Source organism: Chaetura pelagica, unplaced genomic scaffold, assembly GCF_000747805.2.
Source record: "Chaetura pelagica isolate M959 unplaced genomic scaffold, ChaPel_1.0 scaffold865, whole genome shotgun sequence".
Taxonomy (NCBI): domain Eukaryota; kingdom Metazoa; phylum Chordata; class Aves; order Apodiformes; family Apodidae; genus Chaetura; species Chaetura pelagica.
In genome coordinates, this window is record NW_009953298.1 from 115,018 (window position 1) to 130,127 (window position 15,110).

Consider the following 15,110-nt stretch of genomic DNA (forward strand, 5'->3'; position numbering starts at 1 on the left):
GTGCCCATGATATTTCTGCCACACTTGTGCTGGCCTTGGAACCCATGGAATCCCCAGCTCAGCTAAACTCACTGGGCTAGAAAACTATTGAGAGCAGATACATATTCATCAGCCCAGTGGTTCTTCTTCATTTCCTTCCTTTCCTGCTCAGCTTCATTTTTTGCTTAGGAATTGTCTTCCTCTTGCTCCCATGAGCAGGAGATCTATGGCCTCTGTCAACCTCTGAGCCATCACCAAAGTGCCCCAGAGGCTCCCCAGGGCCAATCTATCTGGTTGTGGCACATAAAGCAGCCCAGGGGGGGCCACCAGCTGCCACCCAGCAGAAGGGAGCAGCAAACCCTGTTAGATAATTGACCTGGAAGAGTGATCAACTGCTGTGTTAGGCTCCAAGAAGTTTGTTTTCTGGCCTTTGGTGGGAGGAAGGATGTTCCCTGAGCTTCCCAGGAATCCTTTGGCTCTGCAGGCAAATCCTCCAGCAGGTTTTACCCCCAGCTCCTCTGCTGCAGGTCTGGTAGCTTCTCCCTGTTTTTTTCTGGCATCTTAGGCTCTACAGAGCCAAAGGAGACTTGTCCTTGGGCTGTTCTGCAATTGGGCTCATTTCCTTCCCACTGGTTGCTGAACTCCCTCCCTTTCATGGGATTGTGTCACAGAATCCCAGACTGGTTTGGGTTGGAAGGGACCTTCAAGATCATCCAGTTCCAACCCCCTGCACAGGCAGGGACACCTCCCACCAGCCCAGGTTGCTCCAAGCCCCATCCAACCTGCCCTTCAACACTGCCAGGGATGGGGCAGCCACAGCTTCTCTGGGCAACCTGGGCCAGGCTCTCACCACCCTCACACCAAACAATTCCCTCCCCCTGTCTCACCTCAATCTCACAGTTTTAATCCCTTCCCCCTTGTCCTCTCACTCCTTGTCCCAAGCCCTTTCACTGCACCCCCCTATATTTTGGGGTTCAGGCTCAGGGGGGGTGATCCCCCTGTGCTTTATGCCCCCCTAAGAAGAAGAGCTCCAGCATCACCACTGCCTTGAGTCTGGGGAGGCACCATCTGCTGTGCAAGAACCCCCAGGAGAACCCCCTGGGCAGAGAACCCCAGCAGCTGGAAGATCAAACAGGAGGATCCCACAGTCCCTCTGGGCAGCTCATCCCATGGAGCAGCCTCTGAAGTTCCTGGACAGTAGGAACAATTCCTGGAAAGTGTTGGTCAAAGTCCTGGCTCAGGCTGCCCAGGGAGTCACCATCCCTGGAGGGGGTTCAATGTGGCACTTGAGGAGGTGGTTGAGTGGCCCTGGTGGGGTTGGATTCTGTGGTCTTAGGAGTCTCTTCCCAACCTGAATGGTTGTGGGAAGGAGAAGTGCAGAGCTCTGGTGTGTTCAGCTGGGGCTGGAGGGCTGGGAGCAGAAGCAGCAGCTGCCTGGTGCCCCCCCCTGCCCAGGGCTCCTCTGCCCAGGGGGGAACCACTGAATCCAGCCTGTCAAGCACCCAACAAGCAGCTGGGTGATGAGCACTGGAGAGTTATTAGTCTCTTAATTAGCCAAGCCATGAAAAATCTATTCTCCAAGTGTGTTTTCTCAGTGGCTCAGCTGAGACAAGCTCCAGGCACTGGGGCAGAGCTTCTGCTCTTCAGAGCACCCTCTGTGCCAAATCCAGGGTAATTCCAGGGGTGCTCAGTGCAGGGAGCACCCCTGTGGCACCCAAAGGCTCAGGTCCCCAAGGTGCTGGCTGTGGGTTGCAGGCTGGTGTCCCCCCCTTTGCTTCCTCAAGCCTTGGTTTCCATCCCATTGCTTCCTGCAGGGACACAGCAAGTACATCTGATCTGGGCAACATTTAGAGAGGGATCCAAGTGACTTGATTCTTCCTGACTGGAAGGTGGAGGTTGGGGTGGTACTTGGAGCTGTTGTTCTCTGTTCTTTGCCCTGTTGACTCTGAGCAGCCTCTGGAATGAGCAGCTCCTTTGCAGCTGCAGCCCAATAAGTCAGTGTCACAGCTCTTGAATCTTTGTGGGGACTGTCCTTGGAGCTGGAAGCTCTGAGCTGATGGGAAGCACTGTGGTTGGTGAATATTTACATCTCAGGAGTGCCAGAGGCTCCAGTCACTTCAAGGTTCTTCTGGACCAAGTTCTGAGGATGCCCAGGAGCAAGCAAGGAACCCAGTCTCACTTGGCTGAGAGAAAAACAACCCTGTTCTCTTTGCCTCCTTCCAGCAGCTGCATTTTGTGTTCCTGGGGGGGTGTCAGAGGTGCAGATATTTGTGTCAGCAAAGAGGTTTGGGGTGGGAGTTGAGGGGATGTGAGTGGTGCCTTGGTTTAAAGCAGTTGCAAGTGAGGAGTGCCTCCAAAAAATGTGGGTGCCAAGGCTCCCTGGGGCTGAGCACCAGGACTCAGTGGGAGAGAAGGCCCTGAAGAAGCAGCAGGTGGTTGCAGACAGGCTGGGAGGATGGCCCAGGCTTCCACCTCTGAGCAGGACATGGAGAAGAAGAGCTGGTTCAGTTGAGATGAGCTGCCCAGGGAGGTGGTTGATGCCCCATCCCTGGAGGTTTTCAAGGCCAGGTGGGATTGAGGTTTTGTGCAACCTGGTCTGGTGGTTCCTGCTCATGGCAGGGGGGTTGGAGCTTGAACTTTAAGGTCCCTTCCAACCTTGATGGTTCTACATTTGGTTGAGAGAGGTGTAGAACTAAGCAATTCCCTTCCCTCCTTGTCTGAGCCCGTGGTCAGGGCACCAGGGGTGGGTGCAGAGGGGAACAAGATGCATCTGACTCTCAGCTTCACTCTTGGAGCTCCTGTGTAACCTTTGTGCTCCCAGCCCAGGAGCAGCCACCAGAGCCCCTTCCTCCCTGGTCCCCAGGCAGGGGGGCTTGTTCTGCTGGGCCCTGGGAGTGTCCCCAGAGTGTGACACACAGGAGGGCTGTGAGAGGCAGCACCTCCATAACCAAGAATAAAAAAAACCCCATTTGCTAAATCTTTCCTGATCTGCCTGAAAATGGAGACCCAGGGAGGTGCAGGAAGAATTTGCTTTGTTGGGCTGTGAGTCTGGTTGCTTCACTGTAGCCTGAATTTCACACAATTTCTCTCCCAGATGCCAGCAAAGGAACTGAAAAAATGGTGGTTTTAATATTTTTAGGGTGTTTTGTTGGGGTTTTTTTTTGCAGCTGCTTTCAAACTCCTCATTTTGTTGGTGTTTATTTGCTCCTGGCTCTTTGCTGCTCCAAATAGAGGCAGCAGGGCTGTGGTTGGGAGCAAGGAAGGTGATGCTGGAGGATAAATGACTTGCTGGCTGCTTCTGTTTCAGGAGGGGGATGTCTGGCCACATTCCTCAGCTGAAATCCAGGTGATCTTCAAACCTCAAGAAGCCAGAGTCTATCAGCAAACCATCTACTGTGACATCTCAGGTACAACCCCTTCCTCTCCTGTTCCCTGCAGGGAGGGCAGGGCAGTGCTGGCATTACCCTCGTGGTTTCCAGGTGCTCTCCCTGCCCATGTCTAGGGCTTCAGGATGCCTGGATTGCTGATCCCAGAAGAAGGCAGGGATGAGTTCCCATGGCTTGGGCAGCATTTGCTCTGCTGGGAGGTGCCTGAAGGGCTGCAGAGCAGGGGGGGGAGGATGAGCACTCAGCACTTTTCCCTCCCAAGATGAACCATCAGGTGGTAGGAGCTGAGCTCCAGATGTGCTCCCAGCCCCTGCATCACCTCCCACCACCCAGATGCTGCCAGACCTTTGGGTGGCTGAGCTGGGGTGGCTTGAAGGGACCCCCCCTTCTGGCCACCATGGGCTCCTCCTGTGGGAATGGTCACCTTGGGGCTCCTGGGCTGTGTGGTGGCTCCAGGTGCCTTTGCACAGGGCTTGCTGTGCTCAGCAGGGTGCTCACCCTCCCTGGGTACCACTGCCAGGCAAGCTGCCCCTCCTGTCACTTTTCCTTCACCCCACCCAGGTTTGATCCCATCTTTGCCCTTCCAGAGGTGCTGGCTTTGCTGTGCTGGCAGGGGATGCTGGGTTGGGTTCCCTTGTCCTTCCTCTGCCTGCTGCTGCTTCAGGTGTTTTGATGCTTCTCTGGTTTCCACCTTGTTTGCCACCCATGGAATAAAAAGACCTGGTGGACAGTGGGGTGACCATGGTGCCCTCACAGTCAAGAAGGCCAATTCCATCCTGGGGGGACATGGAGAAGAGTGTGGGCAGGAGTTCAAGGAGGTTCTCTTGCCCCTCTGCTCTGGGGAGGCCACGTCTGGGTGTTGTGCCCAGTTCTGAGATCCCAGTTCATGGAGAAGGAGCTGCTGGAGAGAGTCCAGCCCAGGGGACTGAGATGCTGGGGGAACTGGAGCATCTGCCTGTGAGGAAAGGCTGGGAGAGCTGGGGCTGTTCAGCTGGAGAGGAGGAGCCTGAGGGGGGATCTGATCAGTGCTGATCAATATCTCCAGGGGGTGTCAGGAGGATGGGCCAGACTCTTCTCAGGGGTGTCCAGTGACAGGACAAGGGGCAATGGGCACACACTGGAGCACAGGAGGTTGAACCTGAATATGAGAAAATACTTCTTTGCTCTGAGAGTGACAGAGCCCTGGGACAGGCTGCCCAGGGAGGTGGTGGAGTCTCTATCCCTGGAGACATTCCAGACCTGTCTGGATGTGTTCCTGTGGGATCTGCTCTAGGGGATGGTTGGACTGGATGATCTCCAGAGGTCCCTTCCAACCCTGAGCACTCTGTGTTTCTCTGCTCCTCCAGCAGCCAAGCTGCTGTTGTGGAAAGTGCTGGGATCCCTCATCCAGCTGCTCTGGTGCTTCCCTTGCTGCTCCAAGCAGCTGGACACAAATGTCATGGAACAGCTTTTTATTTCTCCAGTAATTGCCCAGGGTTTCCTTGGCAAATGCCACCCCCAGTAATTACCCAGGGTTGGTGTTAACAAGTTGTCCTTCCTGCCCACCAACTGCACTGGTTAGAGCAGGAGAAGGGAAAGGATTGAGTTCAAAAGTTGCCCCCAAGGGGTTCCTCACTCAGTGCTGTGCTCCTGGCTTGGGGGATTTTCTGCCTTGGTGTCCATCACTTCACTGCAGGGGTGTCCAGGAGTTGTGCCAGGAGAGCTTTTCCATTGCAGAGGAACAGGAAAAGTGCTTGGATTCGACCCTTGAGCTGGTCTGGGAGTGAGAGGGAAGAGAGCTGGGCAAAGGGTCTGTGTTTGGAGAGAGGACCCTGCTTATGAGGGACCCTGGGGGGCCCTCAGGAGACCTTCACATCCACTGCCTTCCTGCAAGAAGACCTCAAGGAGGTCACTTAAATGCTGCACCCATCCCTGACCAAACAGAGTGGATCCACTGTATTCTCAGGGTGGAAGTTGCCCCAGAGTCCAAGTTCTTCTTATCATCAAATCCCAGACTGGTTTGGGTTGGAAGGGACCTTCAAGATCATCTAGTTCCAACCCCCTGCATGGGCAGGGACACCTCCCACCAGCCCAGGCTGCTCCAAGCCCCATCCAACCTGCCCTTCAACACTGCCAGGGATGGGGCAGCTGCATCTCACACCCCTCTGGCAAGGAGCTTTGTTGGCCTCCACTTGTGCTGCAGGTGCCTCCACAAAGCACTGAGCAGATGCTTCTGCATCCAAGTGATTTCCTGAACTCCTCAGCACTGGGCAGCTTGCAAAGCTGGCAGTTCAGAAGGGGCCTGAAATTTGTTCTTGGCAAATATTTCAGGTGAAAATGAACTTTCTTAGTTATTCATGCAAATAAAGCTGAGGCTCTTGAGGGCTGGAGGGGAGCACAGGGGGTGGGGGACACCTGAAATTCTGCTTTCATTTCTTTTTCCTGCATGTAGAAATGGATTTGGCTGCATCTGGTTTCTTCCAAAGGCCATTTCTAAGCCCCTCTGGCTGGGAGAAGCCAAATCCCAAGTGGTCCTCACTCCTCTACCTTGTCCTGTCCTGCATCAGGGGAAACTGGATCTCTCCGTTGGCTTGGTCAGATGAGGATCATGTTCAAAAGCAGTCACAGAACAGGGGGGCATTCTGTGAGCAAGGAACAGTGTCAGGAAGCAGCAGAAGTTGAGGACAGTGCTTGGGTGTGTGTCCTGTGGAGAGAGTCCAGAGGAGGCCATGGAGATGATGGGAGGGCTAGAGCAGCTCTGGAGCCAGGCTGGGAGAGTTGGGGTGTTCAGCCTGGAGAAGAGAAGGCTCCAGGGAGACCTTAGAGCACCTTCCAGTGCCTGAAGGGGCTCCAGGAAAGCTGGGGAGGGACTTGGGACAAGGGCAGGGAGGGAGAGGACAAGGGGGAAGGGATTAAAACTGGAAGAGGGAGATTGAGGTGAGACATGAGGAGGAAATTGTTTGGTGTGAGGGTGGTGAGAGCCTGGCCCAGGTTGCCCAGGGAAGCTGTGGCTGCCCCATCCCTGGCAGTGTTGAAGGGCAGGTTGGATGGGGCTTGGAGCAACCTGGGCTGGTGGGAGGTGTCCCTGCCCATGCAGGAGGTTGGATCTAGAGGATCTTGAAGGTCCCTTCCAACCCAAACCTTTCCCAGGACTCTGTGATTGCCATGAGCAAGGAGCTTCTCCTTCCTTGGGCTCAGCTCTGGTGCTCTCTGATCATGTCAGGAGAGATGGGATCTTTTTCTCTTCTATCCCATGAGCTCTGTGCCTTCACTGGGGGGATTTCAGAGCTCATCTGAGCCCACAGGAAGAAATTCAGAGCTCAGGCCTCACTTCTTTTAGAGTATGAACTGATCACTGAGTTGCAAACCAGCCCAAAGGTTGGTTTGAAGTTAGAAACCAACCCAAAGCCACATCTCCTGATGGAAGAGAAACAACCTCCTCCTGGAGCATCTCCAGCTGGTCCCACCCAGCCCAAGAGCCAGGGAGCAGCATTTGGGGCAGCCTGGAAAATCCAGGCTGAGAGGGGATGATTGCACTGACATGGGAATGTCTCCCCAGGCCGTGAGACCAGGCTGCCCCTGCGTGTCACAGGAGAAGGTGTAGGACCCCAGCTCTGCTTCAGCTTTGACCAGCTGGACATTGGGAAGGTTTTTGTTGGATCAGCCCACAGCTACGAGGTGAGCAGGAAGGGTTTCCAGAGGTTGGGCTGGTTCCTGAGGGCTCCATGTGGGATTTCTGGCTCCTCAGGCAGTTGGGAGCAGGGGAAGGTTTGATGTCACAAGGGATCTGGGGCCACCTGATGATGTCTGGAAGGTGTGGGTGGTGTTCATGAAGCCCCAAACTCTTGTTGGCTGCCTCCTTTGAGAGCAGCTGGGGGGCTCCCTGCAAAAACCCACCCACAGAACCAACACTGGGTCAAGAAGAGAAGCAGATCTTGGTCTTAGATAAACTCCCCTTCCTCCTCTGGCTCTTCCAAAGCAGCTGGAACCTTCACCTCCACCCCATCCCAAACCCCCAAGTGCATCCCAAACCAATCCCAAGCCCCTCTTGGCTCAGCCCTGACCCTCTTGGCTCATTTGGGAGCCTCAAAAAAACCTCCTCCCACCCTCCAGGCTGGACCCACCTCCCCAGAACCAACCATGTCCTGGCTGGGAAGCAAAGGAACTTCCTACAGATTTGCCCTCCCCCCCCAAACAGTGTCAGCTGGTTCTGTGAGGCTGGTACTGGTATTGTGAGGCTGGCACTGGTTTTGTGAGGTTGGCACTGGTTCTGGGAGGTTAGGACTGGTTTGGTGAGTTTGTTACTGAGTTTATGAGGCTGGAACTGGTTTTATGAGGTTGGCACTGGTTCTGTGAGGTTGGTACTGGTTTGGTGAAGCTGGCACTGGTTCTGTGACAATGGCACTGGTTTTATGAGGTTGGCACTGGTTTTATGAGGTTGGTACTGGTTTTATGAGGTTGGCACAGGTTCTGTGAGTTTGGCACTGGTTTTGTGAGGTTGGCCCTGGTTCTATGAGGGTGGCACTGGTTTTGTGAGGTTGGCACTGGTTCTGTGAGGTTGGCACTGGTTTGGTGAGGTTGGCACTGGTTTTGTGAGGTTGGTACTGGTTCTGTGAGTTTGGCACTGGTTTTGTGAGGTTGGGTTCTGTGACAATGGCACTGGTTTTATGAGGTTGGCACTGGTTTTATGAGGTTGGTACTGGTATTGTGAGGATGGCACTGGTTCTGTGAGTTTGGCACTGTTTTTGTGAGGCTGGCACTGGTTCTGTGAGGTTGGCACTGATTGTGTGAGGCTGGCACTGGTTCTGTGAGGTTGGCACTGATTGTGTGAGGCTGGCACTGGTTCTGTGAGGTTGGCACTGATTGTGTGAGGCTGGCACTGGTTCTGTGAGGTTGGCACTGATTGTGTGAGGCTGGCACTGGTTCTGTGAGGTTGGCACTGATTGTGTGAGGCTGGCACTGGTTCTGTGAGGTTGGCACTGATTGTGTGAGGCTGGCACTGGTTCTGTGAGGTTGGCACTGATTGTGTGAGGCTGGCACTGGTTCTGTGAGGTTGGCACTGATTGTGTGAGGCTGGCACTGGTTCTGTGAGGTTGGCACTGATTGTGTGAGGCTGGCACTGGTTCTGTGAGGTTGGCACTGATTGTGTGAGGCTGGCACTGGTTCTGTGAGGTTGGCACTGATTGTGTGAGGCTGGCACTGGTTCTGTGAGGTTGGCACTGATTGTGTGAGGCTGGCACTGGTTCTGTGAGGTTGGCACTGATTGTGTGAGGCTGGCACTGGTTCTGTGAGGTTGGCACTGATTGTGTGAGGCTGGCACTGGTTCTGTGAGGTTGGCACTGATTGTGTGAGGCTGGCACTGGTTCTGTGAGGTTGGCACTGATTGTGTGAGGCTGGCACTGGTTCTGTGAGGTTGGCACTGATTGTGTGAGGCTGGCACTGGTTCTGTGAGGTTGGCACTGATTGTGTGAGGCTGGCACTGGTTCTGTGAGGTTGGCACTGATTGTGTGAGGCTGGCACTGGTTCTGTGAGGTTGGCACTGATTGTGTGAGGCTGGCACTGGTTCTGTGAGGTTGGCACTGATTGTGTGAGGCTGGCACTGGTTCTGTGAGGTTGGCACTGATTGTGTGAGGCTGGCACTGGTTCTGTGAGGTTGGCACTGATTTTGTGAGGCTGGCACTGGTTTTGTGAGGTTGGCACTGGTTCTGGGAGGCCAGCACTGGTTCTGGGAGGCTAGCACTGCTTTGCAGGGTTAAAGCAGCCCAAGGAGCCCCCATCCTGGTGTGTTTTCTTTGGCTTCTCCCCCAGGAGCAGCAGCATCTCCCTCTGCCCGCTGGCAATGGTTTCACTGGGAGCCAAACCAGCAAGGGAAGGTTCCTGGGGGGTTCACACCTTGCCTTCCTCCTCCTGCAGGTGATCCTGTTCAACAAAGGAGCCGTCCATGCTCTCTTCAGCTTGATCCCTCCAGCTACAGCTCTGGGCTCCTGCTTCTCCTTCCTGCCTGATGAAGGTGTCATTTTGCCCCAGGAGCTCCAGGCCATCCAGGTCTCCTTCAGCTCCAGCCTCCTGGGACAGTTCACAGAGGAGTTTGGGTTCAGAGTGCAAGGATGCCCTGAGCCTGTCACCTTGACCATCAGGTGAGGAGGGTTGGAGGAGCTTGGGGGGTTCATCCGTGGGCATCTCAGGGTGCTCAGCCCCCCCCTGCCTCATTTCATGGTGGAAAAAGAGCTCAAAAAGGTGTTGTCTGAGGTCTTAGGGTCAGAGCCAAGGCTAAGAACCAAGACTTTAACCTGGACTCCACTTTGGACCTTGCAAGAGCAGCAGATGAAGTGTGAGGAGAAAGGACCCAACCTCCTGTGCCCAGTTGGGCTCTGAAAGTCTTGGGTCCCCCTGGGATGGAGGCACCTTTGTCCTGCTGGTTGAGGTTCCTTTTGTGGACCTTTGACATCTCTGGGGACCCCAGGGTTTCATGTGTCTCCTCATGCTGGAAGGGCTTTGACTGGAGCAGGTTCCTTTTGTGGACCTTTGACATCTCTGAGGACCCCAGGATTTCATGTATCTCCTCATGCTGGAAGAGCTTTGACTGGAGGAAGGTGTGGAGATGCCTGCTGCCCAACCTGGGCACCCAGCAGCTGCAGTGACTCTTTCCTACCAGCTGCTCCTTCTCCCCTTGGCCCATGGGTGTGATGGTATCAGCAGCAGATGGGCTGGGATGTCCCACCTGAGCCCTCCAAATGGCTTTGGAGATGGTTGAGGGCTGGGTGATTCTGCAGCCAGAAGGGGGTGGGTTTTGAAACTCCTCTTGCAAAGGATCCCTCCAAAATAGGTGGCAGCAGCTTCAGCATCATCTCTCCTGCTGGTGAGATGTTCTCCTGGCTCTTGTGGTGCCTCCTGCCTGCAGGCAGGAAGGGGCTGGTGCAGGAGCTCTGCACCCCACTCCCATGGGCTGCTGTCACTCCAAGAGATGATCCTCACTGGGCTCAAGGGGAGAATTGAAGGAGAAAAAAAGGCTGATGACAAGAGACCAAGCTCCTTTCTCAGCACCACAGCTGGAACTGGCCCAGCTGGTCCTCACCATGGGCTGGTGGGATGTGGAGGTGCAGGCAGGAGAGCTGTGGAGCTGCTGCTGCTGCTGGTGGAGCTGCCAGGTCAAGGTAGCAGAGACATGAAAGTGCAGTTGATTTTATCCCAGGCAGGGAAGGGAAATGGAAGAAGAAGAAGAAGAAGAAGGTGGTTCCTTGGCAAGAGAGAGAGTGATGAGCAGGTCTGACCTCAGCAGAGCAACCATGGACATGGGCTTTGTGTTTGGAGGGAAAGTGCTGCTTGTTTTGGAAATCAAGAGGGAACATTTCACCAGCCAATCATTTATTCTCCTCTGTCCCTCCCCCAGGTTGGTCACGGGGTGTTGTTGTGTAAGCAGCTTTCTCCTTGGGCAAGGGCAGGTCCCACTGGTGAAGATGTGCTCATCACAGGTGGAAAAGGGGGTTGCTTGGGTGGTGGCCCTGAGGAAGGCAACCTTGGGAGGTTCCTGAGGAAGGCAAGAGCTGTCCATGTCCTTTGGCTGCCCCTCAAGCAGATGCAATGGTCCTGCTTTCCCCCCTGGTGCCCTGGCTCCCAGTGCCCACCAGGTCCTTCTCCTCCCCAAGCTCCATGCAGACCTGATGTCTCAGGGGAAGAACCCTGGGTTTGTCCCTGCCCCATTTTGGTGCAGTTTTCAGCTCCATGCAGACCTGATGTCTCAGGGCAAGAGGATCCCTAGGTTTGTCCCTGCCCCATTTTGGTGCAGTTTTGGATGGTGGCTCCTTTGCAACCCAGCTGATGGTGCCCCAGCATCCCCTTTTTCTCCCTTTCCAGTCCACTTTCCTCTGAGGTGTCATGTCCCTCCTTGCTTGGTCTTCCCTTTGCTCCAAGGATCCCTGTCCAGCCCTTATCTCCTGTTCCCCAGCCTCACCACTCAAGCTGTTTCTTTTGGAACCCCTCTGAGATGCCCACACACCAGGTCAAGCTGAATCCCACTCTCTGGGAGGCTTGGAGCTCTGGATTCCATCCTTCATGGAGGAAAACTCTCAGTGCTTGGGCATGGAAGTGAGCAGGTTGGTGGAGCTGCAAAGGAAGGAAGAGGGATAAGGACCAGAGGGGCATTCTGTGGGCAAGGAACAGTGTCAGAAAGCAGCAGAAGTTGAGGGCAGTGCTTGGATGTGTGTCCTTTGGAGAGAGTCCAGAGGAGGCCACAGAGATGATCCCAGGGCTGGGGCAGCTCTGGAGCCAGGCTGGGAGAGTTGGGGTGTTCAGCCTGGAGAAGAGAAGGCTCCAGGGAGACCTTAGAGCAGCTTCCAGTGCCTGAAGGGGCTCCAGGAAAGCTGGGGAGGGACTTGGGACAAGGGCAGGGAGGGAGAGGACAAGGGGGAAGGGATGAAAACTGGAGGAGGGAGATTGAGGTGAGACATGAGGAGGAAATTGTTTGGTGTGAGGGTGGTGAGAGCCTGGCCCAGGTTGCCCAGGGAAGCTGTGGCTGCCCCATCCCTGGCAGTGTTGAAGGGCAGGTTGGATGGGGCTTGGAGCAGCCTGGGCTGCTGGGAGGTGTCCCTGCCCATGCAGGGGGTTGGGACTGGATGATCTTGAAGGTCCCTTTCAAATCAGAAACCAGCCTGGGATTCTCTGATAGGATCCTGTGAGTGTTGAAGTGGTGCCTCCCCCACCTCGTTACCCTCCCTGCCTAACGAAGCTGCTGCTCTCCCTTCCCAAGGTCACTCGTGCTGCTGCAGGACATCCCTGCTGCCCAAAGTGCTGCTTTCCCCCCAGCTCCTTCTCAGCTGTGGTGCAGAGAGCTCTGGGTTGGCTCTTTGCCTGGACCTTCTGGGCCATCATTCAGCTTGGAGCTGCTCCAAGCAGGAGCAGCAGTTTCCCCACTTGCCTGGCAGGTTCCCAGGGTGATCCCCAGCAGTGGGTGAACTGCAGGTAGTTTTCCACTGTTTCCTGGCAAGTGCTGTTGGTTGGAAAGTGTGGCTGCTCCTTGGGGAAGGGGCTGGAGCACAAGGAGAAGGGGCTGGAGAACTTGTGAGGAGCAGCTGAGGGAGCTGGGGGTGTCCAGCCTGGAGACAAGGAGCTGAGGGGAGACCTGCTGGCTCTGCAGCTGCTGAGAGGAGGTTGGAGCCAGGGGGGTCGGGCTCTGCTCCCCAGGAACAAGGGATGGGACAAGAGATGAGCTCAAGTTGCACCAGGGGAGGTTTAGATTGGATCTTGGGAGAACCTTCCTCCATGAAAGGGTCACTAAACCCTGGCCCAGGCTCCCCAGGGAGGTGGTGGGACCCCCATCCCTGGAGGGGTTTCCAAGCCCTGTAGATGTGGAGCTGAGGGACATGGGTTAAGCTCTGGGCTTGGTGGAGTTGGGTTAATGGTTGGTAGAGTTTGGTCATAGTTGGGCTCAATGATCTTAAAGGTCACAATTCTGTGATTCTGCTCCATCCAAAGGAAGCTGAAAGGGCTTGGGAGGTTGGGTCTGATGACAGGAGGTCCTTGCAGAGGGACCTTCCCCAGCAGCAGAGGTTTGTTCCCTGACTTGTTCTCAGGAGCTGCTGAAGCATTAACAGGGGATTGACACTCCTGGTAGTTTTTTTCAAGGGCTTTTTGGGTTTGCAACCAGAAGGTGCCCACACCTTGGCTGATTCTTCTTGCCTTGGAAACCTTAGGAGGTTCTAAATGGTTCTTTGGTGTTTAGAAAGGGGGATATCCTGGAAATGGGACCCTATGGGTGAGCACAGGGCTCTTCTGTGGGACACTGTTCATGTGCCAGGCACATCTGGTGGCAGCCCTGGGTCTGAAACTAGAAGAAACCCATTCCTGTGACCCCTGCTTTAGCTACAAGGCAGAGCCAGCATGGATTGGCCTCAACCATGATAGAGATTGATGTTGTGCAGCTCCAAGTGCTGGTTTGGGTGAGTTTTGAAGGGGCTGGAGCACAAGGAGAAGGGGCTGGAGAACTTGTGAGGAGCAGCTGAGGGAGCTGGGGGTGTCCAGCCTGGAGACAAGGAGCTGAGGGGAGACCTGCTGGCTCTGCAGCTGCTGAGAGGAGGTTGGAGCCAGGGAGGTCGGGCTCTGCTCCCCAGGAACAAGGGATGGGACAAGAGGAGATGGCCCCAAGTTGCACCAGGGGAGGTTGAGGTTGGAGATTAGAAGAAACTTCTTCCCTGAAAGGGTCATGAAACCCTGGCCCAGGCTGCCCAGGGAGGTGGTGGGATCCCCATCCCTGGAGGGGTTTCCAAGCCCTGTAGATGTGGAGCTGAGGGACACGGGTGAGCACTGGGCTTGGTGGAGTTGGGTTAATGGTTGGTAGAGTTTGGTCATAGTTGGGCTCAATGATCTTAAAGGTCACAATTCTGTGATTCTGCTCCATCCAAAGGAAGCTGAAAGGGCTTGGGAGGTTGGGTCTGATGACAGGAGGTCCTTGCAGAGGGACCTTCCCCAGCAGCAGAGGTTTGTTCCCTGACTTGTTCTCAGGAGCTGCTGAAGCATTAACAGGGGATTGACACTCCTGGTAGTTTTTTTCAAGGGCTTTTTGGGTTTGCAACCAGAAGGTGCCCACACCTTGGCTGATTCTTCTTGCCTTGGAAACCTTAGGAGGTTCTAAATGGTTCTTTGGTGTTTAGAAAGGGGGATATCCTGGAAATGGGACCCTATGGGTGAGCACAGGGCTCTTCTGTGGGACACTGTTCATGTGCCAGGCACATCTGGTGGCAGCCCTGGGTCTGAAACTAGAAGAAACCCATTCCTGTGACCCCTGCTTTAGCTACAAGGCAGAGCCAGCATGGATTGGCCTCAACCATGATAGAGATTGATGTTGTGCAGCTCCAAGTGCTGGTTTGGGTGAGTTTTGGAGCTGGGAGCTCAGCTTCTGAGTGACAGGCAAGGAGATGGGTAGGGTTGGACTTGAAGCTGTGTTGCTCTTGGTTGTGTCAGCTGAAACTGTGCCCCAAGATTCAACTGTCCACTGTGTAGAAGTGTTGCTGCCCTCCTGGTCTGTGGATGTCTGGATTCACATCTCTGGAGCAGATCAAGATCCTCTTGAGGGGAAGAAGTTCATCTGCTCCATGGAAACACCAGTTCCAGCTGGGAACCACCAAAGCAGGGAACCTACAGCTGGAAGGCTGGTTGGAGTGAGTCCATGTTTTGTGTGGCCACCTCCCACACGGTGGGGAAACTGAGGCACGGAGCCATCAGTGGTTGAGGGTCCATCAAGCCAACCTGCCTTGACGTGGTGCCCTGAGCCCCACCAGCTGCTGCCCACCTTGCTGTGCCTGCCCTGCTGGCCTGGGAGGCTGGATTTGAAACCCACCACGGGTTCTGAGACCAGTTTTTCTCCATCCAAGCAGCAAGGGAAGCCAATAACAAGCTTTGCAGTCCTTAACCAAGCCCATGTGCTCTGTCCTCCCAGGGGCTGCGTCATCGCGCCGACGTTTCATTTCAACGTGCCCTCCCTGCTCTTTGGGGATGTCTCCTTTGGTGAGTGGGCCCTGGGGCTTGGAGCACGGGTGGAGGGGTCTGTGTGTGCCCACCAGAGCAGAGGGACACAGGAGCATCACTCCCCTGTGCTCCTCCAGAGCAGCCTTCAGGGGGTTCCAGCCTTGGATGGATCTCGGGGTCCGTGTCCCGGGGGGGCCCAGGGGATGGGGTGGCAGCAGGAGGGGGGTTGAAACCATGGGGGGATGTTCCTGTCACAAGGTAAGGAGTCCATTTACCCTCCTGACCTTTGCTGTTGGCTTTGTTGTT

At 55.1% G+C, this 15,110-nt stretch overlaps 1 protein-coding gene across 1 annotated transcript in view; it reads left to right on the top strand.

The window, feature by feature from the left end:
- The window catches only part of HYDIN (HYDIN, axonemal central pair apparatus protein), a 137,792-nt gene that overhangs the window by 44,994 nt on the left and 77,688 nt on the right, over positions 1-15,110 (top strand). The window contains exons 9-12 of the mRNA XM_009997997.1: positions 3,287-3,386; positions 6,904-7,022; positions 9,258-9,481; positions 14,776-14,843. Coding sequence (XP_009996299.1) covers positions 3,287-3,386; positions 6,904-7,022; positions 9,258-9,481; positions 14,776-14,843 — 511 coding nt within the window. The remainder of the gene's footprint in view (positions 1-3,286; positions 3,387-6,903; positions 7,023-9,257; positions 9,482-14,775; positions 14,844-15,110) is intronic.